Here is a 27,394-nt window from a genome sequence, read left to right on the forward strand (position 1 = left end):
TGGAAAAAATTACCCCATTTATAAATTTATGGAAACTCTCATTCCATTTAAAAATTTATGAAAACCTTTCCTCATTTGATAATTGATGGAAAATAAGTCATCACAAAAAGACTGTTTGACATATGTTCCACATAATTGATAAACTGCTTATTGAGTTCCTAAACAAACTGCATTCTGCATTACAGACATCCAGCCAACATTCTCGAAATACTCAAGGTTTGAACCCATTCAAGTTGGTGCCCAAACTCTAGTACCTGTGGGATTGCTTCTCTTGCTCTTTAAAATTTTTGGCGTACCTATAAAATATCATGAAACATAACATTAACATACAATCCATAGCAAAAACATAAAAGAAGATATACTCTTGTTATTTATAAATTTCTGCATACCTACCGAATAAAATCAATGAGCACATTGACATACAACCCATCTTAAATTATAAAGTAGAAAAAATACAAAACAAAATGCCAGCCAATGGACAATGAAGTTATTCCACAAAGACAATATTTAACAAGAAGAAAAATTAAGCGAGAAATTAAAAGGGTATTACACACACACACACCGGGAGAGAGAGAATTAAATGGGAAAGTGCCATCAAACCAGAAGCATTTAAAATTGCAAGTCGCAAATATTAAAATAGTTATCTACACCTCGTCTGTAGCACTGTTTTAAGAATCGGCCAGCTTGGAACCAATTCGGCCGAGTTGGTCCAAGTCAGGCCCTCACCAGGTTGACTCAGCCATCAAACCGGTTCAGCCGGCTCAGTAATAACTCAGCGGCCTCGGTGACAGTGGCCCAAAAACTAAAAAAAACAACGATTTTTTTTACTTGCTTTTTGGTGAAGAGATTTGTGTTAAAAGCTGGTGGACACATCGTTTAGTGCTTGAAAATAGAAAGTGATGAGTTTGGCACTGGCAATTTGATAGGATCTAATGTTATGAACTTTTTGCCAAGAACATGAAATCCCCTGTAAGAATGGAGCAAGACATCTGTTGCCTTCATTGTATAAAATTCCTCAAGGAACAATGTGGATTTCTAAGTAAACAATGATACTATCTGAGAACCATGTAATAAAGACTAAAGAGGGCACATTAAATTGAAATGCTGATCAGACATGTGATCCTAGTTAGAATGTTTATAGGGTGCAATTCTCTCTTGGAAAATGGAAGTTTATCTTTATACATATTACAAAGTTGATGGGAACAAACTTGAAGTTGCCCCAAGGGATACTAAAACTAGAGAATAGACACAAAATATTCTATGGGGTGTAGATGGGTCTGTCATGACTGCATGTAGATGTGGATGCAGAAGTTTTGGCGTTAGGGATCCTATATCTTGATCTGTGTCACATACAAATTTCTTTTGTAGTTCTTCTCATGAATACATCTATTAACATCCATCTTGGTGAGATGGTCTAAGATGATTGATGAGGGTACAAGATTAAAAATGAGTTACAAACTATGAAGCATGTAGATATGCTACCAGTGGTTGATCCAGATGATTTTGGCTCCTCTAGCAGTAGCTGCTAGCCAGTAGTACTGGTCACAATTTACTTTTGTTGTAGAGGCCATTTCTAGACTCCTTGGTTATGTGTTTTTGTTTTGATCTCTATATCATCATCATGTATGTCTTGGACAGTGCACTGGGAGCCATTTTGATGTAATGGATATATTCATGAGCCTACTTTGATCATATGTTGTCTCTATCTATATTCTAATGCTATGTTTGGAAACATGAATGAAAATCTTTAAAATTATGTTTTTTATAAATAAAAAAAATATTTAATGTATTTTTTACAACAACCGAGTCACTGAAATCAAGCCGGCCGAGTCGATACCGATTCGGAGTCGGAGTCGGACCCTCGGCCGAGTCGGAGTTTTAAAACATTGGTCTGTAGTAGCGTACACACATTCCGTGCTTTTCTTTCTAATTCCAACTACTTTTTACAAGCACAGCGACTGTGATATAGGTGTAGATCACTAATTCCAACTATGCAACCAATCTCCTCATTACTATTTTTTAGTCTTTACGTGGCTCCTTAACTAACATGAACGTACAGAAAGGAGTCTTTATCTCATGAAGAAGCACATGGAAATCAAGAAAAAGACCCCTAAGTCGCAAATAATAAAATAGTTATCTACACCTCGTCTGTAGTAGCATACACACATTCCGTGCTTTTCTTTCTAATTCCAACTACTTTTTACAAGCACAGCGACTGTGATATAGGTGTAGATCACTAATTCCAACTATGTAACCAATCTCCTCATTACTATTTTTTAGTCTTTACGTGGCTACTTAACTAACATGAACGTACAGAAAGGAGTCTTTATCTCATGAAGAAGCACATGGAAATCAAGAAAAAGAACCCCAAGTAATTTGTAATGTCTCTCGTGCACTATGCATGGCTCCATTAGGCAGAGTTTTGTCATGGCAATGACTTGCTTTCAGCCATCTCCCTTCTTGCTCCAAGACAGGTGTAGCACCAATGGTAATGTCTACAGACTTCCTAGGTGCAAAGGTGGAAGAAAAATAGCAGAATATTAAGATACGCTATAGAGTTTTGAGCAAATCACATCGTCTATTTTCGTTTCTATTAGTGAACATGTAAAAAAGAAAGTGAAAACAAGTTGCATAAGCATGTACACAATTGATGGTAATGTTCCTTCACAATTCCAGAATGAGGAAATGTTCCCTCTATTGAAATGACTATGGTACCAGATGTGGTGTACATATACAAGTTTTCACTCTAGATTTTCATGCCTCTAGCACACCTTTTTTTAGAGCCAAGAGATTGCAGTGGCAAATGAAATCCCCAAGTATTGTGCCCATCACCATAGGTTAATGGAAGAATCGATATTGTCATCAGTAAGAGCCTACAATGATAATGACAACAAGTGTTGAAGGTGTTGACAGCAATAGAGTCAACAGTGCATGAACAACAAACGAAAGAACCAAATATCACGAGTTGGTTAGTCTATTACAACCACCAATGGTTAGACCTAATCAGTCAGTCGACCTGTTACAACCAACTAGACAACAGAATCAAGCAAGTCTTGATTGGCTGAGGTGTAAAGACTTGGGACTTGGAGATGAGAAAGTGCATAGGCATGTGGGAAGATGCAGAACTTGAGAGTTTGTCATTCAAAGTAGAGTATCAGATAGCTACAGAGCAGAATGTTCTCCATGTAAGCCTATTTCTAGTGTCCTGGCCTGTATAAAATACAAGAATCTATGGTCCCTAGTGCTAAGAAGTGGAGGTAGATTCAGTGCCTACACATTTTGTTATATCCTTTGCATACGGAATTGCCCCATCACATTATATGCAACGTCACAATTTTAGTGGTGACAAATGACATGCAAGGAGTTTCAAGATGAAATATTTAGAAACCTTGAAAGTGAACTAAAAATGGTGGGATGTATCTTTATGTTCCACATTTTTATATCTTGAAGCTGATGAATTGATGAGTAGAAAAGTAGTTGTTCATCACAAGTGTGAGTTCATTTTCTGGTTTGTAAGTGCAAGTTCCAGGCTTTCTGCCAACACCTATACCTACACCCAATCATGGGCAAATAAGAAGGCTAGACAAGTACGGAAATTTTGTGGATCCATGTTGCATGGTAGAAACCTGAAAAATAGAAAAATTGTTCAGTAATAGCTGCTAGTTATGATGCTAACACCTATATACCTATACCCAATCATGGGCAAATAAGAAGGCTAGACAAGTACGGAAATTTTGTGGATCCATGTTGCATGGTAGAAACCTGAAAATAGAGGAATTTTTCAGTAATAGCTGCTGCTAGTTATGATGCTAAGTGCTTGGTATAAGGAGACTTGTACAAGAATTGTCACAGCCATGCCCTCAATGGTTTGAGAGAAGAGGCTTTTGTATGATGTCTAAGATGTGCAAAGAATCAATCTCTGTCGTGAGGCATCTTAGGAGACTAATTATCTTGGATGCCCCCAAACACAGATGCTATATGAAGGATAATATTCAAGACAACTTGGTAGAAAATGACCAACTATAATGAAAAATGTGCATTCCATGCCTCCAGTGGTAACCAAATTTATCGACTGCCATTGTCCCCATTTAGAACAAATGTTGGCAATGACAAACAATGAAGGAAAGAAAGAAAGAAATATTTATTAATGTCCTCGGGTGACCACAAAATTAAGTCAATGGGACTAAGAAAATACATCTAGTATAAATGCAAGATATGTGGGAGTGCAAATGTGACTCCATTATGACTCCAAAGCTAATAAGACTAAGATGTGACTAAAATAGCACCAACATGAAATAGAAGTATAAATACAAATAGAGAATGTATAAAGTCATATGAGATGATCAACAATGAGAAATGCGAACTATGTCTGCTGCTGGACCAATGTTGCACGAAGCGGAGTCGTTTTTTGGAAGCGGATATGTGGAAGCATCATTTCCCAAAAATCTAGGAAGCAAAGTGTTTCGGGAGCGTCTATTATATATATATATATATATCAGTGTTGTGAAAAGAGCGATTAAATCGCGCTTTTTTCCTAATGCCGATTTAATCGCGCCTTTTATACCAAAAAAGCGGCTATATTTTTTTTGCCACTTTTTTCCGAAAAAAAACGCGCTTTTTTCGGAAAAAAGCTCAGGGTATCAGGGCAGCGTGTTTTATAATGCGTTTTTGGGTTTTTTCATGCAAGTTTTTTTGAAAGAAACAAATAATTTTTGAGTGGGGCAGCTTAATGATCAAGTCTAGGCCCTAGTATGGATATGCTATTCATGGTAATGTTAAATTCTTAAAGTAAAAGTGACATTCTCCTTAATCTTCATTTTCATCCTTTTACTTAAATTTTTAACATTACCATGAAATGACTCAGGATGTTTGAGAGTGGTTCCAGCCTCATTGGATTTCATATGGAGAAAGTAGAATTTTAGATTTCATTTAAAATCCAGCAGACTTATCAGTTTTTCAGGATTTCAGGATTGGGAGATTGTAAATTGTAATGTTTCCAGGTGACACCACCTGCCCGGGCTACCCCTGCCACTAGTAGAGGACATGGTCTACCTCCTATAGCTCCTACTTCTAGTTCTTCAGCTTCTAGAGCACATCAGACTCCACTGCCATCTCCACCAGCACAGGCACCTGCATCTACATCTAGAGGGAAAGGGAAAGCTGTGGCATTTTCTCGCAAGAAGGGCAGAGGAAATCAATAGGATTAGACTTTCATTTTATTGTATATGACATTATGACATGATGAGATACATTATCATATTTTTTGTTGATATTTTGAGGCTGAGTTGGGACTCAAGAGTCAGGACTTACTATTCAGGACATGATTCAATGTTATGTGTGATTTTAGCGCTAGAAATGATATTAAACATCTTATATATTAGTTTTTTTATCATATTTATGTGCCAATGTATTTATTTTATGTTGTAGATGGTTTAGATATTAAAAAAATTGAAAAAAAAATGAAAAAAAAAGAATATTTTTGTGCCAAACGCTTTTTTCCCGCTTTTGCCGATTTTTTCCGCTTTTTTCCCGGCGCCGATTTAATCTCGCTCGCGCTTTTAACAACATATATATATATATATATATATATATATATATATATATATATATATATATTTGCATTTATATTCAAAAAAAACATCCAAAATAACAAATTAGTTGTAGAAGATATGAAAACATGCATATTTGTACATAAATCAAGATAGATATGGCATCCATTGTACATCAATGATTAATTATTCGAGCATCAACCATCTAGATGCATTAACCATCTAGAATCTAGATTCTTCTCCTCTTGTCTCACCTTTGCCTCTACCTCGATTGTCTAGGGATATTAATCAACATTGCCCAATTTTGATCAACTTAATCCAAGCCTTAAAATATGGTGGAAAAAGCTGAACATGCTTGATCAATAATTTTGACTTGATTGAAAGGTAATTGTTTTGCTAAGGCCATGACAAAAGAGTTCAACAATTAACACCACCAACACTAGGGTACATGAGCACATATAGGGCTTGGTGTTGTTGATTAAACGCCAATTACATACCTTCAGACATGATATAATCTAAAGAAATGCCAATATCTCATTAATCCTAAATTCCTGAAAACTGTTAAGTCCTCTGAATTTTGAATAGGATATGAAATTCTATTTTTTCCATATGAAGTCCAATGAGGCTAGAACCACTCTCAAACATCCAGTCATTTCAAAATTCATGGTAATGTTAAAAATTTAAGTAAGAGGATGAAAATGAAAGATAAAGGAGAATATGAAAATTTAAGTAAAAGGATGAAAATTAAAGATAAAGGAGAATGTCACTTTTACTTCAAGAATTTAACATTACCATGAGGAAGCTTCTAGGAAGCAATCTAAGGACCATCAAGGGAAGTGTCCAGGAAGCCCCAACCCAACTTAAGTCAAAGAAAAAAAAAATTAGAACCCCATGGAACCGCCCATCTCCCTCTAGATCCGTTGGCAATCCGCGCAGATCCGTGCCTAAACCTCCACAAATCTACAGATCAGAAATCCAAAACCGCGGATCCAATTATCGAATAAACGGTTCTGTCGAAGGATCACCCAAGGATCCATAATTAACGCGGTTTCGACCCTGGATCCTTGGTGGGGGAAGGATTGTGCAACACTGTGTTGGCAACACCACAAAAGGGAGGGGGGTTAAAGATGAAGCCAATGGGATCAGCTTCTCCCAAATCTGATGGCCAGTGGCGAGGGAGGTGAGTAAGGCAATCTTTCCCTATTCAGGTCCCCCAGAAACATCAGGGAATCCAACTGCATGACCCTAGGGGGAGTAGATGAGCTGCCACTACTAACATCTAAGATCAAAGGGAAGAAGCTACTAATCATTCTATGTTTATTGTGTTGTGTCTGGGAGGAGATCTGGCCAGCGAGAGGCACCCTGCGCTGTCTCTACCTCTAATCATTCCCTCTGACTCTCCAAGGGTAGGTCGACTAAAGCATGGTATATCGTCTGTGGGTCAATCTCGAATGTACTTGTCTATCTCGGACTAGGGAGGGGGGTTACAGAGAACCTCAAGGTCTCACCATTCTCCCAATTGCTGCAAACTGAGACTCTACCTGTCATTTGTTGTTTCAACAAGATGAAACACGGAAGTAAGAGGTAATAGTTCTAGAAGCCTCAGGATGATTCGAAGTGTGCAAGAGCTGAGATCTGTATGTAAATATCTCCCTGATAAAAAGGGCTAGGCATCTTTGGTCCTAGTATCAGAACAAAGTAGAGAGGGATTCCCTATCGAGACAGTGGAAATGTCCTTTGATCTCATAGTAAACAGGGCACCTGAAGATGAGGTGCCATTCAGTCTCTGGTTCCAGAAGATGGTACACTTGGCAAATTTTGTCCAACTAGGGAATATGATGGTCCATCTCAACTCTAAGGCGATGTGAGCCAACACGACGCTGCCCCAGGGGTATCCTAAGAGAGTGCATCCTATGACGATGCATGTAGGGGGGCCAAATGATAAGACCATCCTACAACTCTAAGAAATGCTCCAAATAGAAAGACATCTTCATACCAAGGCCAATAGGAGGGGAAATCAATGTGACCTGAGTGTATAGCTAATAGATATCCTCTCTAATAGACTGTTTCAACCCTTGTTTAGTTGGCACTCAGCACATTGAGAGAGAATCGGAATGGGGGAAGGCGCTCTGGGGAAATGGCCACATACTAGAGGAGTCAGGATGCCTCTGAGAACCACCCACGTGCATGATCTATCGACTAGTCTGAAGCGAGGGACTCTGAGGAGCAAAGTGCTAGGTAGGGGTAACGTTCTCTCCCTGTCGTCGAGTACCGAAGAGATCTAACTCTGTGGAGGAAAGGAACTAGGTGGAAAATTCCCTCAAGGAAGAATGGATGGGCGCCGAACTCTGCCTGGGTAATAGGTTGCGGAACTATACGTTTGCATCTCATGATGCGTCTCAAAAGTAAGGTCTGGATTCTATCCGTCTGAGCCCAATCCGTCTGTACCAAGCTTGGCCCCCATACCTCAGAGCCATAAAGGACCATAGGTCAAATAATCACGTCCATGACGTGGAGTTTGGACGGGACATCCTGAAACTGATTCTGAAAGCACTCTCTCGGTAAGGGATAGGGAGCCATACCCTTTGCTGAGTCGGGTCGAGAGGGCTTGCCTCATCCCAAAACAAGGCCTTGTGCACTGCACTCCCAAGTAAATGTAAGATGAGGTGATCTCAATCTCTTCTCCCCGAAAGAAATTAAATGATTTTGTCAATAGAAGAAATCCGACAAAGTGAGTAGAAAATTGGCAGTGCCCAAGTAATGTCTAATGCCCCTATTGAGACTTACTAGAGGCTAGGGATGAATTTTTTCAAATCGTTGGCATCTTTAGGTTTGGATTTGCCCCCAAATTAAATGATGCACAAAAGACAATAGATGAATTGGAACTTGAACGAGTGCGAGTTCGTTTTTTGATTTGTAAGTGCAAGTTCCAAGCCCTCTGCCAACACCCATACCCACACCCAATCATGGGCAAATAAGGCTAAACAAGTACGGAAATTTTGTGGATATATGTTGCATGGTATAAACCTATAAAACAGTGGAATTGTTCAGCAATAGCTGCTAGTTATGATGCTAAGTGCCTTGCTATAAGTAGACTCATACAAGAATTGTCACAACCATGCCCTAAAGCGATGGTTTAAGGGAGAGAAGAAGCTTTTGTATGATGCCTAAGATATTCAAAGAATCAATCCTTGTCATGAGGCATCTTATGAGACTATTAAGATTCTCGAATGCCCCCAAACACAGATGCTATATGAAGGATAATATTCAAGACTACTTTGTTGAAAATAACTAACTATAAAGAAAAATGTGCATTCCATTCCTCCAGCGGTAACCAAATTTATCAACTGCCATTGTCCCCATTGAGAACAAATGTTGGCAATGACAAACAATGAAAGAAATGAAATGATTCTATCGATAAAAGAAACCCAGGGAAGTGAGTAGAAAATTGGCAGTGCCCAAGTAATGCTTAATGCCTCTACTGAGACTTACCAGAGGCTAGGGATGAAATTGTTCAAATCGCTGACATCTTCAGGTTTGGAGTTGCCCCCAAATTAAATTCTGCACAAATGATGACTTTTTTTAGTAAAGAATAGGAATGAAAGGGGAAAGATAGAGTTGTAGGATGGTTGGCATGCTTTCAAAGACAATAGATGAATTGGAACTTGAACACGTGCATAGATAAATCATAATCATAATACCTGCACAAGTTAGCTCTTCATATGTACATGGTGGGGCTCAAAATCTCTCCACTTTTAAGACTACTATGTAATGGACTTCTCAAGATGAGAGGAATGGAGTTCTGTTGTATTATGTAAATTTCAATAGAGGTGATGTGTGTACAATGTGAATGTAGGGGGAAGGGAATCTGTGTCCTGATTTAATATAGGGCCAAGCATGATAAGAACATGTTTATGTTGCATGCAGCAGGCTATGGCTAACTGGTGGATGGTCTAAAGCAGTTCTGAGAAATTTTAATAAAGTCATACAGATAGTGCAACCTTGACTAGGATTCTTAAAAGTGGTGTAACACATGTATGGTAAAGTAAATAATCTACATCCTAAAGGATGTCATGGCTTCTAGTCCATAATGTATCCAAACAATCTAGCTATTAGAATGTTTTTGCCTTTTTTGCCAAAAATCAGCAATACAATTTTTGGCCAGATCATGAATTTTAAATGTCTAAAACGCATTTTTGAACGTATAAATGGTTTCAGCACCCTGAAAAACTCCTGAGGCACTCGATTTCTGCAGATTACACAGCTAAAGCTTAAGATTCCAAGAAATCCCTGGCAGATTTTAGCCAAAATTGACCGGAAAAGATGCCCGGAAAAGAGCAAAAACGTCTAACAGTTAGACTATTGCTACTGTATTGACTATTTTAGTGACAAGTAATTGAATCAGTCAATTAAATTGAACTGGCTCTTTCATGCAAGTGGAGTTTTGCAATCGATTCTTGCTTTAATGCCAGTTTTAGCGATAGCATATAATGTTCTTCATTTGTGTTTGGGCCTCTACTTTACAAGGCAATTCATCTGAATAGGAAGCATTGTTTGGCATTTGATTCCACATGGTAGTTCGCGTGAGTTGAACATATTGTCATTTTTGGAGTAGGATTTGTTGATTTAGAGTCTACATAAATATCTCTGTAAAGTGCAAAGCAAATTGTGAGGTTCAAAGAAGCCCTACTTGGGAAGAGCTTGCTCACTTAAAACTGTTTGGTGTTGGTGAACTAGAACTACTTGTATAGTACTGGCTTCAAATATGATTATTTTCCCTGTTTGAGCTTGTCACTGCCAATAATGAGACATCTACCTAAAGGTGTTATATTAAACTAGAGATTCCCACTCCCTAAAAGGGGGGCTTGGGGGGTAATCATAAGGTACGTCAGTTGTACGACATAGGGGCCCTGCCCCAAATATATAAATAATATTAAAACAATATTAATGTTCAAAGTTTTAAAAAATCTTGTGTCTATCTTAAGTATGTAGGTCTGTGAAGATTAAGATACTCATGACGGAAGGATATGATTTTGGTAGACAAGTATAACGGAAGACTAATGATGTCAGTTAGGAATGTAAGTGTGTGTTAGGAACTGACTTTTTGAAGCCGTAACTGACTAGACACTGTAAATTCTGATTTCCTTTTAGAAATATCAGATATAATATTTTTCAGAGATAAAAAGGTTTTTAGTTTTAAAAATAAGAATTAATAACACATAATACTTGAAAAATATATGAATGACAATATCACCGTTCAGGTAGAATGACAAATTCATTGCTGCTAAGAGTTTTCAACTACCAAATCATTGCCTATAACCAAACAACTACCCAACAACAACAAAATGATGGCCTGGCACTAGCAAATGATCAATGTGATTTCTTTGTGTTTAGGGTTTATAGAGTATAGGGAGGTTGGTGGGACAAAATAGAAAAGGCAGGAAACTAGTAATTAGGTTTCCGGGCTTTTTTTAAACAAAATTATACTTATGCACATCCACTAAGGGCACATGGTAACTCTGTTAGATGCAGGGGATGCAAATTTTGGTCAATTTGGCATACCCACCATGTATTTTTGGGTCATACATAGTACATACCTCACATCCCCAATACAGAGTCCCTGACCAAAACACGTAACCAAGGGTTAGTTACACGTGCTCATGTCACATTGTCAATAGCAAGTTGATGCTAAAAGGGTAAGTGTCTTGGTTTGCCCTTTCCGATTATACAAGTTGACAGCCAAGCCATCTAGCATCATCAACAAAACAGCCCTCGTCATGGGAATCCCAAGTGGAGGGACTTTGAAGGCTGTGCTTGGGGACGTCTCCTGATGGCATTGATGATTGTGGGATTTGATACAATTAGCCTAATTTGATAATTGACGATTTTGGGGTTATCCACAACCCATTAGGGGTTGTTTTTGGAGACTACAATTAACATATTTGGTAACTTTGTGGTTCTTTCCAATATCTTTATTTATATTTGTATTAAATATGCCGAGGGATGAATCATTTGGCATGTAACGGGCCTAAACAAACCATGACTTATTTAAAGTGTTAGTTGGAATAAAAAAAAAGTCTAACCAAACACTAGCAAGCAAGAATATCCTTTGATAAAAACCAGCTAGACTGCCAGAATAAAATGGGACCACTAGCAAAAAATTATACAGAAGGTAGAGAAATTGAGCAAGATATTGTGTAGGTATCTATTTTATGGTTTAACCTTGATGTGATAACGTCTGGATATAAGGGCACTGGTGATACATTCTAGGAGTTGCATGAAAACCATACCCAACATTTTAACTTTCAATACAAGAAGAAATAGCATAAGTCAATGCACAATTAAAACCCTCATAACTCTAAAGCATCTAATCATATGCGCATTTTGTCTTCCAGTACAAGACACGTTATGAATCCAGATCTATGGCCAACACAAGCTTGCCACCTATCAATGTCATCTGCACCAATGTTCTAACAACTTTATAATACACACAAATGCAAGTATGTGCAGCTAGTACATTTAAAAGAGATCCCAAATTCAAGGGATAACAAACAGGGTATGTAGTGGGTATACCTCGACAAAAATTATCTTGCCCGAAAATAGAAAAATATGCTACATAGCAATTTAAAAATGTCAAGAATATCAAATATTATTTTATCAACCGTTAATGATTAAGAATAAACAATCAACCACAAATAAGTAATTTTTAAGAACACAGCTCTGGTGACCAATGTTAAAATAATAAGAAACACCAATGTTGCATAGACCACTCCCCAGATTTGGGTAGCCCAAACACGATATTTCTCTGCTCCATGAAACTTCAGTAAGGGTACAAAAATGCTCCAAATCCATTTAGAACCATGTCAAGAAATGAGAGGGCATTTGGGGAGCATTTGCATTGTAGAGAAACCACTCCAACCCATGTTCCCAAGACATACCTTGTGTCTAGGAGCTACTATCCTTTTCTCATTCCAAAATAATAAAAAAGCTACAAATCTGAGCATGTTGCTTAATTTAAGGCACCATGTTGGTCAACAACACACATGGGTCTAATAAACCAATTTATAAGGTTAATTTAACAGGTCATCCATTTGTGTAAATTTCGCAGGTTTAGACATTTTTCTATATTCATAGTTTATATTTTTAAAATGATGAGTGCAGCAACAAGGTTATATTCTATCTCATGAGCTTTGGCCATCTCCAACATTGTTCTATTATGAACATGTGTTTCCTCCTAAGAGGTCTTAGGTTCAAATCTAGGGCATAGAGTATGTACACCTCTGTAGAGTTTAGCAGTCAAATCACTGCACAGAGGTGAGTCCCTTGTCCCACAAACTAGGGGATCTCATACACCAACTGGGTGTTTAGCTTGGTTGTGACAATAAAATTAGATTATTAATGGAGACATATCTAAATGACAAAGGTTTTTGGCCAACAGGGCATAAAGCATATGACAAGGTATTTTTTTAGAGCACTTTGTGGTGTAAAGGTCACTGGTTCGAAACTCCGTGGGCAAAAATCTAGCCATGCTAAGGGCTGGTGTGGCCCAGGCCGAGTGCGCTCCCTAGGTGATTTTGACAACTTAAATATCCCGAGGTCACGTCTACTCAACCCAAGGTTAGGCGTGCCAGTCATCTTGAGACTCACATAACCTAACAAACAAAAAAGACAATGGTTTTGATGCTTTTCCTGAGAAAAAAACAACCTCCCTCTCAACCTAAGAGCTAGAGTGGTATTGTTGGTACCAAGCCAACCCACAGGTATACTCACTTACGAGCTCACAAGGGTCGAAACCGATGCAACAATATTCATAGGCACGAAGCCATTACAGCTATTTATCAAGACATTATAGCTCATCATGTCACTAGCAGGGATTTGAACCTGGGTGGGGAAGATAATAGCCATTCTGCCCAACCACTCGAGATAACCCCAATTGACGGCAATGGTTTTGAAGTTATAGTAGTAGTATTGGTAACCTGTTAGCAATTTGGATATGTTAGCAGTTTTGATATCTCCATATTGGATTTCAAACCAATAAAAGTTTTAATTTGTCCCTTAATGACTAAGGGGCATTGTAGTGTTCCCAACTTGCAAAAGAGACTTTATTGTGATTTTATACATATGAAAGATGTATATTATATTATGTTGATATTAAGTTGTTGTTATTATTATATATAAAATGTTAATATGAATACTTACTTTAGGTTAATAAAGTTAATATTCTATATTAAGAATGTAGCATGTTAAGTTCTAGTGACCAAGGTTCAATTCCCATGAGGGCATCCAGCCCTTGAGGTCGACATGGTGGCACATAGGGGTAGTAGTCAAACATGTGAGTTCACATTGCACTCCCTACCCACCCTCTTGTCATCCTCGACATTGAACACTAACCATTACAACTACAAACACAACTTTTAAGTGTGACAGGTGCAAGGGTGTCATCCTTTATCTCCAAGGACAACTAGTAACACCCTTCACTTGGGGACTTGGGAAGTCCATAAACAAGCAAGCTAAGGCATATGCTCTTCTCCAAGGTCTTCTTTTAGCAAATGAAGCCAAAACAAAGGCATTGATCATCATCAATCCCTAACAATAACAAACTAGCGTCTATTATAGCTCAAATCCAAAAAGAGTTCTACAAACTAACTCCAAAATGTTTTATTCTATCAAGTTTTTCGAGAGCATAACCACCAAGCGAACACTTTAGCTAATGACACCACTTCACTCAAAATAGGGGTTCTCCACAAAAAATAGGTTTTGCAACATCAAGTAGTGCCATAATCCCTTTAGGTCTATGGTGATGGAGACACAATACGTCATAACTGGTCAATGTCATTTAATTTCAAGTGAGGAACTAAGATATGTAAGGACCCCCCTCGCCTCATCTCATTCCTACATAAAATTATTCTTGGACAACTTCTTGAATCATCCTATGCAATTTATCAAGGGAAAGGTTGGAAAATGGAAGCTTGTGTGGGAGAAACAACTAGCACAACATCGAAGGAAGGTTATTTGACTATTGAGATTTCACCTCATAAGAATTTCCCTCAACCTCTAAACTATTTTGGACCTTTTGTTTGGCATTTAAAGCTTCAAAGTACATTCAACACATGGTCATCTCTCCATTAGGTAATGGACAACTTTTCAATGTTTAGAATTTTAGTCCTTTTTGCAAATCCTGGTCATTTTGCAAATCTTGGTCTTTGTTTGGTGACTGTCATTCCATAACTTTTTGGCTCTGGTGTATGTGGGCCAAGGTCACTCAGTCACTCAATGCCCTGGCACTGGCTAGTCCCTCTTGTACTCTGGAAACTAGGTTTCCTCTGGCCAAATTTCATTGGCTAGAAATCTTGGCTCATCAATCACTCTCAAGCCCCTGACTGGGACTAAAAGTATCGCCCTTTCTCTATGTAAATTATTCATAAAGTTCATAGAAGACACAAGAAATCCATTCAAATTAGCAAAACCTCACTCTTCTCTATGACTAACAAAGTTCATGAAAATGAGCACCACGACACCTCTTAGAATGCAATGATTATGAACACTTCGGCCCAACACAGGCAACAAATTGATGTTTTGGAGGTAAAATGCTCCATGTTGCTAAATATGGATAGCAATCTCAACATAGGATCTCACCCCACAACTTCCAACAATAGGATGTCAATGATTTCAATTCTAATCCAAGAGGACTTCAAGGAGGATGATATGGACCTAAGCAACCAAACCTCTCATTCTTCCAACGCTAAACACAAAAAAAAACAACAATGATCATTTTTTACATTAATCTTTATGTTTTGTAAATCAATAAGAATTGTAGGTGTTTTCCTAAGGCTTTATACTAACATAAAATTTTGGGTTGTTATAAATATGTAAATTTGTAAAATATGTTGTTGACATATTTAGTGCAGCCAATTTACTTGGAAATATTTGTTAGCAATCTCTATGTATTTCTTGTTTAACTCTAGTACAATCTTTTTATAGTGTAAATTTATCTAATTTCAATTTAACCAAAAAAAAGCAATATTAGATTAACTTTTTTTAACTGAAACTAGAGAATTTATTTATAAAGGTTGTAGAAGAGCTAAACAACAAGGACTGCGTAAAAAAATTCAAAATTCCTTGCGGGTATATAGCCTTACAAAAACACCTATGATTCTTATCAATTTATTGAACATATACATTGACTCAAACATGATGATTATTGGCCTCTTCCTACCCAATATTGAAGGATGAAAGTCCTAGTTTTCCAATTTTATATCTTCCATCATTTGATAGAACAGTATCTTCCTCCTTAAAACCCCCTTAAAATTGAATTTATCAACTTTTGGTGGTTGGAACTCGCAGATAAGATCCTTTGCTAAGATTAATAACCATATTCCTCGACATGAAGCATTTTGCCTTCAAGACATCAATTTGTTACTTATGTTAGGCCAAAGTGTTTTTAGCCATTGCATTTTGAGAGGTGCAACAACGCTTATTTTCATGGACTTTGGTGGTCACAAAGAACAGGGAGGTTTTATTGCTTTGGAATCTGGATCGACTCTTCATGTTGTCTAAGAATCCTGTGAAATTCATGGCCCTCCCAATAGTCCATGAACAAATCACACAACGAAGGACAGCACTACCAGCCCCAAACAAGGACCAACCCTTTTTCCAAAACATAAGAAACACCAACCCGCTACTATACAAACCACAAAAAAGTGACCAAGGCACAAAGTTACCACAGCTCACAAATACCAAAGCCAAAGACACCATAATAGCAATTGCCAAACAAGACCTATATTGCAAGAAGATTAAAATACCCAACACCTATGTTACTAGATCCACAAGACTTGAGGCTAGATCCACATATCCTTATTTCAAATTCAAATGTGGATAAAAATCTGCCCAGATCCATGTAGCAACCACCACATAAACAAATCCTTCATGTGCAAAAACATTCCTCATGCTATCGAAATGAATTATGTGCTAGCTAGGCCTCACACGTTGGATCTCCAGCAAATAACATTAGAATTTGAGAAATAAAAATATTCAAGGATAAATGCCATTTGTTTGAAACCTTGAAATCACAAATATTTTATTGAAATTTTAGTTGGATTACTCATTATTAATATGAAGGTGGTATAGCTATATAAAGTAAGTTATTGATTACCCGTTGCCTATAGGTTGTATAGCATATGATAATGATGCAGGAAAGGTCTAAGACATTAAAATTTTCAATTTTCAATTTCTTATGATGCTAGCAAGAAAGCTCCAATAAAGGTTTGAGACATTATATAGATGATAAGATATAGTATTTACATATTTTTTTCTTTTCATTGTGTACATGGGACGGACATGCTATTAATAATTCAATTAGATCAATCCCATCCAACTCCAAGTGAATGCTCCTTCCAAAATAATATGATACAAACTATAACATGTTGTCTAATGTTGGAAGCAGTTAAGGAAAACGTGCAGAACAAGCTCATTGAGGAACATACCCGACAATCTCAAGATTAACCTCAAGGTGAGGGGGCTTCCATTACCCTCCCCATCACTTAACCCTTTGCAAGTTGGACCATATTCCTTCGTGATACCCTCAGAATCCTAAGTAGAACCCCTGAAAGGGCTTCACTTGACTCCAAATCCATGTCTTTCCTTCATTTCAAGTCATCAAGAGATCGACTCTAAGCCTTTGGGCCCAAGCAAAGGCTTATATCCATCCCCAACAAGATATTTCTTGATAATGACCTCACTAGATCCCAATATGCAAAGGTTATACACTCCAAACAGTAGATGGTCACAACTTGACAAGCGAGGAAATGGGCAGCTATCAAAGATCTCAAAGTTGTCATTCAAGATTCCCTTGCTCCAGGTGGTCTCACCTAGAGGTTCTCCAAATGACAAGCCCATTGGCACAAGCGACAGCGACCAAATATTTCAGTAGGTTGCTAAAACAGCAATGGAGCTTTTTGGTCATCATCACCAGGGATTATTTATGATGCTCTTGCCTCATCAAACATCCTCTTTATCATTAAGACCCATGAGAGCCTTGTCTGTCCTCTTCCTAACATAGCAGGATACCTTTCTTCGTGGAGCTATCAAGGACCTCAACAGGAAAGAAGACTCAGATGAACTAGAAATTTCTTTCATCTCACTAGCAGTGGCATTAGTGGATTCTAACTGTGTCGGTGTCATTTAACCAAGTTGCAACCTTTCACATGTTACAAGAATATATGGCATTCACTTCTTATCAGAGGAATATGTTGAAACCTTAGACTGCTTCCAATGTCCATTTTATTCTACTTCCTCGATGCTTCTTTCATTGCTTAACGATGTTGAAGCATAAGGTCCATAAGGTGCATTGTTTATCATGGAGTTGTTGCATTTGCGACATTGGGAGACTAATCTAATCTCAGATCCAGAAGCAAGGTTGTTTGGTGCATTCACATGCATAAGGGTTCGTTCTGAAGTTTTCAAATTAAATTCTTGGAATTCAGTTAATTGAGGTGTGCGTTGTGGCAAAGCAGCCAAGGTTGGAGCTTCTAGTATCTTCTTGTCCAGTGGCCTTGCTTTGAACTTTGGCATGTTAGCAACCATTTCTTCTTCAAGTTTAGTTGAAACCTTAACCCTTGTAGGTTTGTCCCGTTGTGACGTTACCAAATCCAGCTCCTTTGGTCTTGTCATCTTAAGTGATTGTTACTCTGGACAGCTACGGAAGTGCTCTATAGCATTAGATTGAAATTTAAGCACTTTTTCAGCAAAAGAAACATATGGAGATACTGCACTTCTTCCCCTGGGCAAAGGCATGTCTTGGATGGCTTCCTTCAAGCTTTTGCCTTTTATTAGCATGATGATTTTCTCCTTGGATCTTGCTTAAAACTGGAGGTTCAAACTTTCTCTAATTCCTTAGTAAAGCCCGCTTCAACTTTTTGGTGTGCGCTTGCCTTCTGACCTGAGATTCATGTTTTACCACATCTAAATGATCTTGCTTTGCAAGGAGCTTTCCAGATGCTACTTGCATATGAAATAAACTGCAATACTTAGTTGGGTCCTTTCAAGCTTTGTCACATTTTGGAGGGCAAGCATCTTCAACAATATCTTTTCACTTGGCTTAGAAGAACTCGAGGTGTTGACTGTAGTCTCTTGGTTGATCTGGTCATTGCTTATTTGAGTTTCTACCAAATTACTAGCCACTGAATAGCTAGTAGGATTCAATGGTTTGTCTCCAATCTTCACCAAATTGTTTACCTCTTGCTCTGCTCGAGATAAAGATGCACTCACTTCTGTCTTTCTAGGTGAGGAACAACTGACAAGTGCAAATGATAAAATATCTTCCTTCTTTCCACATGAAACATGAGAAATGGTTCAAATATAACAGTTAATAGATCATTATCTGAAATTTTTGAAATCTCGAGAGCATCTAAAGCACCGACTAGAGTTGTCCCATGGTTTCTTCAGATTCAAAGTAACTCTTTGTATCCTTTGGCACATCATTTCCTGTAGCCTCTAGAACATTTGAAATAGTGGATGAATCTAAAGGTCCCATAATAGTTGTTCCAACAATTTCTCTTAATTCATAGGATATTTGGACATTTCCTGATGTATTAGCTCTCCCAATTGTATCAAACGGACCTGGGATGTTAGTCTTTCCATGTTGGGGAGAAACTCGAGCAATTAGCCAATTTCTTTCAATTAAGTCTAGCTTATTGCCAACCTCCTTTTTACGGGGGTACAACCATGTCCATGCTTTGCTTTTTTGCTTCAACTTTTCTTACACTTTGTCCTTCATGCTCATGCTTATGATCAGTATTGTTTGATCTATTTCCTTTGCTACTATTCTAGAAGTCGTCCCAACTTTTCTTTCTTATATGTCGGGGTATTTGGTTATATTCTTCTAGTCTTTTGTTCCATTCTTGCATCCTGTTGATATTTTATGCTTGTTGTTCTTCCATCTTTTTCGAAGCTTCTGCTTGCTGCTCTTCCAACTTTCTTTGAGATTCTGCATACCTAAGCCAAAAATTAGCTTCTAGCAGTTCCATTTTTAAGTACGATTAAGGTTGGCAGGACCTTTGCTCTGATACCACTATAATAGGACAAATAAATTTTTACCCTAGTTCTCCCTAGGGTTTCGTTACAATTTTACGTTTAGAATATGACCAAAAAATCAATAAGTCATAATCAGTGAGTCATAATAGGCAGCACGACAACAATTCTTCACATTATAATTATAATGTTCAAAAAATACGTCGCAATTATGACAACAATACCATACTACAATATAATTCAACAACTTTATTTATATAGTCCAAGTTCCACAATATAGTCAAGGCATCAAACTAAATACTTCAACAAATCATGACCAAACTTTACTTGTGTTAACTTTCCACAATGTAATCAGCATAACTATTTCTAATATTTAAAGTGCTCCATAACAATCAATTCATGGTTTCAAATGCATGTTGATTCCACACAAATTTTTCAAGACAGATTTAATCCCTAATTTTTATGCAGACAGAAACCCTTTAATGACTGTGTGATTTCCCTTTTTCAAGATGCGACTAACCAGGTCATTCGTAAAGACTTCGGTGATCACTCTACAACCTGGGATCATGATTAGGGTTCAGTACCCTTTAATTCAGGCGTCCACAGAGTCAAAATTCTTCACGAAGAATTTTACATCATCTCTCCTTGGAGATGAAAACCAAATTTGATTGTCAAACGAACGTCTTCAGATGCTACCTGTCGATGATCAGACCCAGACAAAATCACGTATAACATCTAACCAGACTTTGGTGCTCAACAAATCTTCCTCGAATGATGATGTTAGTCAACACAAAGGGATTTTGTTGTTCCCTAATTCCGTCCATGTGTCCTACAGGAAGGAGGAAAACCTTTCGCTGCCTTCAAACAAATCTTGCAAGGAGATTTTTTTTCGCACCCTTCCACAGACTTCTAGAGAACTCACTGCCCAAGATAAAATTTATGTGCCCAAGGCAGAGAAATTGATCAGAAAATTCACTCCTCCTTCAAAAGGGACCTTGTGCCAAAATAAGGATAATAAGATGAAAGATAAAGGGAAATTTTCAACTAAGGTGGAATCTTTCACCACTGAAATTGACAAGAGAATATGGGGTCTTAAAACCCTCAGAGCTAATGCTCAAGAACAAATGAATTGAACCACACTGATGCTTCAAATGAATCTTATCCTTTTGAATTATAGATATCTTTGTTCTCTCTCCTTAATTGATTGAGTAAACTTTACTCCAAGCCCCAACTTTGGGTTTATTCGCGTAGCTGCCCCAAAACTTACCCAATAAAGAGAAATTTGGGGCTTACTTTCCCTTTATAGAGGACTATAGCCTATGGGGATCAATAGGCTAGTTCATCCCTCAAGCGATTAATTTTTCGAGACATTACATGAGTTGGAGAAATTTCTCCATTAACATATCCAAGATAGTGACGAATGTCTCTTGCACCATGTTTTTAACTCTATTCTACTCTTTACAGATGATATCATCCTATTGGCCTCATCTCCAAAGACAAATTAGATACCATTGCTCTCTTTTGCAATCTTTGACAATTGATATTTAACCTAGGTAAAACCAAGGTTATGGTTTTCAATTACCATATCAACCCTCATTTATTCTTTAGAGGGAAGGAGATTAAGATCACCAACACTTGCACATATCTGGGAGCATAGTGTTCAGGACCTCATATCAACTTGCGACGGGCCTTCTAGCCTTAGGTTAGTGAAAGATAATGTTTTTGTCACAACTTTCACGACATCTCGTCTAAGTTGGGATCTCATGGGCTCTCTTATTCGATGTACTATGCTTAATGACTCGAAGGTTTGCAAGCCTTCCTTACAGGAGTTTAATTGGGCCTCAATTAAGTAATGTCCAAACCCTTCTTCTTAGGAAAGTTTGGGACACAGCCTTTCCAAATTGAGAAAGTGTTTAGTTTGGCATCTTTTTTGCATCGCAATAGGAGCGTTGCCAAATAAAAGAATGAGAGAGACAAATACTCATACTTGGCCTATTGTTCTTCAGAGACAATTGCCTCTTCCAATCCGTCAGGAAGGGCTCATTGTTGGTTCACAAGGGTCTCGACTCTATTGGAGTTAAGAGGCATCTATATGGATCAACTCCCTATGTTCCAATACTCCGTGAATGCCCCTGGCCGCCTTCCCCTCCCAGACAAGAGTTGAACCAATTTATCGAAGATGACATATACCAGCAATTTATCCAAACCTTTTGGGTTAATTCCCCTAGTGTGGTACACTGAAAGATGGCCTTTTATGTTGATCACTTTTTAAAGATAAGAAACAAATTGATTGTTCAACCATAGTACACCCTTCACCATTGGATGCACGATCTATGCATCCCTTTAGGGCTAGTTCAAAGTAGAATCTCATAGGTTTGGAGTAAAGATTGACCACCATATTTCCAAATCAAACAAGATATGCACACTTTTCTACCTTCATGAGGTTGAGACTAAGGAGGACTTTATCTTCAATTACCCCAATTAATACAAGATCAAGAGGTAGTTCCATTGCTTACTCATAAAGCCCCATACTCTCTCCAATTTCTTCATATTTCCAAATCAAAGATATTTGGCCCTTTACATGAAGGATACCTCTTGTCTCCATTCTTACTCTCTTGTTGCCTCCCAAACCAGCATCCACTCAACATATCACTTCCTTCTTTATGAGGCTCCCTCCAACTTCCAACAAGTCGCCTCTTCCTCTAGAGAGCAACACAACACATCATCCCACTCTTCTTTCAACACTTCTTCAATGGAGTCCTCTATCTTGAGCTCCTTTTGTTCGGCCTCAAATGCTTAGATAAACATATATAAATCCAACAAACTAAGACAAATTGCTCACAAGTTATTTTCCATGCTCTACATCTACATATATTATACTTCACTTTCGATCAGAGTATTTTCTAGCTGTGGAGTTTCGTGGTTGTTTTTTTACATATTTCAAATTTGTTTCACATCTTTACATTTTACATTTTATTTTTATAGGAGTCGCTTTAGCGCTCCCACTATGTATTGAGCCTTGACATCGTTGTACCCCAATAGTCCCAATGATCTAGTTTTGTCCTCACCTAATGGTCATTAATAATACTATCTTATCTTGTCTAATAGTGTACAACATTCATTTACCATCATAACTAGCTAGGAATCTTCAGACTTTTAAGACAATTTTCAAGGAAAATGGCTTATTGATAATGATGTAGAGCTAAAATATTTAGATGATGAGGACATAGACCCATTTCAAGATAGTAGTTATACCTAACATTATCATATCAATAGAGTGATCATTGATAAGATACTCAAATTTGGTATTTACCATTATCATTATTGTACAAGACAAAATGCAACATGATTTTAGTCTTCAAATTTATAAATTATCTAATGACTCCAATTCTATTGTTGTGATTTATGAATAGTTCGATTTTTAAATTTGAATTTTCAAAATATGTAAAAAAATTATTATATTTTTGCACATGGTGCTTCCCCATGTATCTCAATCCTATCTTTTAAAAAATCTAGTGACACCATATCCATATATGTTTCGTAGTACCCTAGTCCAACATCCATAAGAGTTTCATGAACCTAAACAAAGAAACAGCCATGCATTGAGCATGCCCTAAAGCTTTAAACACAAAAAAAGAATTCAAAATTACAGTCCAAAGGCTAAAGGAGAAACTCTTGACATGAAATATTTTCAAAATCAAATAGCCTTGTTCCAAATGGTATTGCTCGCTTCTACCACACAAAATATCCTTTATCTCCCTTGATAAACATTTCAAGTGACTTAAGAAGTTGACCAAAAAGATTCATACATGCAAGGTGTGCAAGGCCTGTCATATCTTAAAGCCTTGCTTAAACTCAATTAACAGTGGTGTCATGACCTATGGCAATTTATTGTAATGTAATGTGCTTCAATGTCCATAACCCTATGTGAATTAATGAATTATCTAATGATACCAACCCCCATTTTCTAGAGAACCAATATTTTGATCTTGGAGGCCTCATTAGCTAATGATCTGGCCTAGAAACTAAGCTCTCCTGGAACTTGGTAGAACAAGACCTTCTAAACTTTTCAAACCTCCTTTTGAATTCAAGTTATGATGGATGAGAGTTTGCTATTAAACAAGGTTGATTTTCATATCATCAAGTTGATAATTATAATTGAGCCACCTATAACAATCAATAACTTTGTTCTAGCTTCATTTGCTAGCAAAAGCCTCTAGAAAGGAGAATAAGCCTCGAGTTGATAATAATATCATATATTAATAATATTAATATTTATATGTATACAACATTATATTATATGACTTTTATTTATATACAAATATATATTATGTATTATTATATTTTAATTTATAATTAATAATGTATTTAATATTTAATGTGATTTATAATATTTATTAGTAGAACTTATTCTCAATTAGGTCCAACCCTGGAAGTTAAGAGGAGTGATATCCTCCCCACCCAGGAAGAATTCTTGCAAGTGAGTTGGGATCCTAATGAGTATATTGTTGTATCGACCTTCAACCCTAAAGAATCTAGTTTACCCTAGTTACCATCCTTGGAATGAGGGAAACCACCAATGGGTTTCCCCAATATGTACGTAAATGTGTGTGTGTATCAATAGAACTTACATTGAGTATATTATTGCCATTTAGGTCTAGCTCAACTGGTTGTATCATGACGTGTTTTCTTCCCCACCCAAGTAATATTCCTATAAGCGACATGACAATGCTATGATATTCTACCTAATATAATTTCCCTAAATACCATCCTCAAAATGAGAGGAAATGCCCTATGGGTTTCCCCACAAAATGCAATGTGTGGAAAAAATATATAAAAATAAGTATATTAGAATCTATACTTACAATATAATACAAATCCACATATATTCCACATTATTATTATATCATATTACTTATGTTTTTTCATTTTTTTTAAACATTTTTTCCTTGCAAATTTGGTTGAAACTATTAAATATATCACATACCTGAATCCCTGCTCCAAACACTCTCATGTTTCTAAAACTCATGCAATGTGCAATGTAGAGAAACACAATTCTAGTCACACCTCAATTTTCAAATCCATGCTAAAAGGTTGAGGCTCACTAAACAAGTATTGTAAACATGTCAAGATGTATTAAAGTTGTAATTTTTGTCCTTCTCCCTTTATCCTTACCACTATCACTCACAACTTCATTGTATTTTATTGAAAATATTGTGATCTTTTATCCCTTGCCCCACAAATTTGTACTCTATATGGAAAACACAAATGACTATGTAGCATGTGTACAATGTAAGCAATCTTATTCTCTTATACTTACATACTTGTCCTCTTATGCTTCGATTGTATGTAACTATCTTTCCATTGACAGTATTGTGCTCATATTAATGGTATATAATACATATAAAATCAATTAGTAATGCACTAACATATTGTCTGGACAAAAATAAGAAATGGATCTACTGGTCAGGTTTCTCGTCTCCAATATGCTACAGCCCAGGAGAAAGTGATGAAACCTAAAAAACAGACACATTAGAAAACCACAACCCCTGGGTCACTGTTAAAAATTGCACATCTATTAAAAGTGTAATGAGAGTTGACATAACTTACTTTCTCGAGATAAGAGGGCCATGACTCGTAGAAAATGCATCTAAATTGAGGTGCACAAGCTGAGAGGCTGCAGCTTATTTCCGTTGAATATCCATGGGGCACCCAAACAACGATCTATCTTGCTCAATTGCAATTTAGTCTACAGTAATAATACCATTCGATGCCTAGGAGAAAATACAATAGAGAACCAGAATACCAGTAGTTTCCGAAAGAAAAATAAATCAAAACCCTGACAGATTGAAACCCTGATCTTCATGCTCTAATCTTCACAGATGACAGACAGCTGGTCAAATCACTTTGACAATTGTCTTGTCCATTCCTCTCTTCTATAAACTACCCTATACATTGCATCGCCACACCAAAGTTTCAGCAGGAACACTTAAGAACATCTTCAAATGTCAAGAAATCGCTTGAATGATCATTTAACAATGTATGTTACTAGACACGGTGCAAAAATAGAAACAGTACGAAAAATGGGCTAGAGGGGTTCGTGTATATGATATTATGTATATCCCTGAGTTAACTATACAGATAATATCAATTCGCAACGTACTAATGTGTTGTGCGGTCTCGCGATCACGGTTCTGACCTCCACTATGCTGGGACAAAGGGAATGAAATCTAAAAATACAGAGACGTTGGAAGGGCACAACCCACGGGTTGCTTTTAGCGATTGTACACGACCAAAAGTGTAATCGGGTTTGCCATAACTTATCTTCTGGAGATAAGAGGCCTTAAAATGAATGCCCGTGACTCATAGCAGAGAGACTGCAAACAATAAGCTTTACGGGTGCATCTATATTGGCGTTTACAAGCTGACAAGCTACAGCTTATTTCCTTTAATATCTACAAGGTATCCGAGCAACAATCTATCTTGTTCAAAAGCAATCTAATCGACAATAATAATATCAATCGATGCCCAGAAGAAAAACGAATAAAGAAAAAGGGAATACCAGCCAATTCCAGAGGCGAAAAAAATCAAAACCCTCCCAGAACGAAACCCTAATACCCGAGCAACAATCTATCTTGCTCAAAAGAAATCTAATCGACAATAATATCAATCGATGACCAGAAGAAAAATGAATAAAGAAAAAGGGAATACCAGCCAATTCCAGAGGCGAAAAAAAAAACAAAACCCTCCCAGAACGAAACCCTAATGTTCAGGCATTAACTAGAACACATAATTTGTATTTAACTGCATCTATTTCCAACATATCTTAAAGAACTATCAATTATCCTAACATATCTTAAAGAATAATATCAATATGTAAAGGGAAGAGATTGGAGTGCATACATAGTAGTGCCGATGAGCGGGGTGAGAAAGAAGACAGCGTTGAGCCAATTGTCTGTAATTTTCTTCTCTACCTTATGGGGTAAGTCCTTCCAAAGGCCGGGCATGACTTTCTGCTCGAATGGCGATAACGAGTAGATCACGGCCTTCAAGCGAATAGGAGGTCCCTTCGCCATTTCCTACCGTCTGATCTCAATTACCGAACCAACCCTTCTCTTCGACAGCGATGCGAAATCAAATCAACACTCTCCCTTTCCCTTAACAGAAGGCCGATGGAAGAACATATAAGCTATGTGAAGACGCCGGGTTTTATATAACGTTTAATTGTATTTTCAAGTCCAGAAAGCCCAACGCCGGGCTTTATATAACGTTTAATTGTATTTTCAAGTCCAAAAAGCCCAAGCCTTCCTTTTTGTTTTGGCTTTCCCCCCACCTAGTATATGTTCACATTTTGGGGGCTCATAAACCGTACATACATGTTTGTGAGATACAATGCACATGGATTTAGAAGAGTTAATGAGTTACTTTTTGAAGTGATTTACTTCTCAAATTGATGATAAGTTTTACCACTAATTAACCAATGAACTTGGTATAGGTAAATTACTATGTAATGTTTCCAAAGCTTTTATAGGTAAATTACTATGTAATGTTTGGAAAGCTCTTTTTTCTTAATAGTGTATTTCAAAATCCAAGCACGTATGGGATGCTCTAAGAGTTTATGGGGAAGATCTTAATAGTTGTGCATCTCTAAAGATTTTTGAGTGGATCAAAGCGGATTTGATAGGATGAGGGTGGATATAAAGAAGATTAACGACATGGACAGTGTCAGGGAAGAATTTACGCAATGACAGATTTATAATCCCAAAACGTCTCCAATTATTTATGAGGAGAAATAGTGGGACTTGGGATGTTATCAT

At 37.3% G+C, this 27,394-nt stretch overlaps 1 protein-coding gene across 1 annotated transcript; it reads right to left on the minus strand.

Annotated features, from left to right (window-relative positions):
• Positions 1–26,767, minus strand: LOC149255331 (cytochrome b-c1 complex subunit 8-1, mitochondrial-like). The gene is made up of 2 exons (XM_089460457.1): positions 26,481–26,767; positions 1–296 (listed from the first exon to the last, which is right to left on the minus strand). Exons 1-2 carry the CDS (start codon positions 26,651–26,653, stop codon positions 248–250), a joined length of 222 nt encoding a protein of 73 aa, XP_089316583.1. The 5' UTR covers positions 26,654–26,767; the 3' UTR covers positions 1–247.
• Between the last annotated feature and the right edge of the window lie 627 nt (positions 26,768–27,394).

The sequence above is a fragment of the Pinus tabuliformis genome, chromosome 7 (genome assembly GCF_031772625.1).
Source record: "Pinus tabuliformis cultivar Carrire ecotype Pingquan chromosome 7, CPIR1, whole genome shotgun sequence".
Taxonomy (NCBI): domain Eukaryota; kingdom Viridiplantae; phylum Streptophyta; class Pinopsida; order Pinales; family Pinaceae; genus Pinus; species Pinus tabuliformis.

Bases quoted from the DNA above. Each gene is read 5' to 3' on its own strand.
- LOC149255331 (XM_089460457.1), bottom strand. From the start codon at position 26,653: ATGGCGAAGGGACCTCCTATTCGCTTGAAGGCCGTGATCTACTCGTTA. The intron at 297-26,480 runs GTATGCACTCCA...GATATTTTATAG, and splicing joins CCGCTCATCGGCACTACTAT to GTACGCCAAAAATTTTAAAG.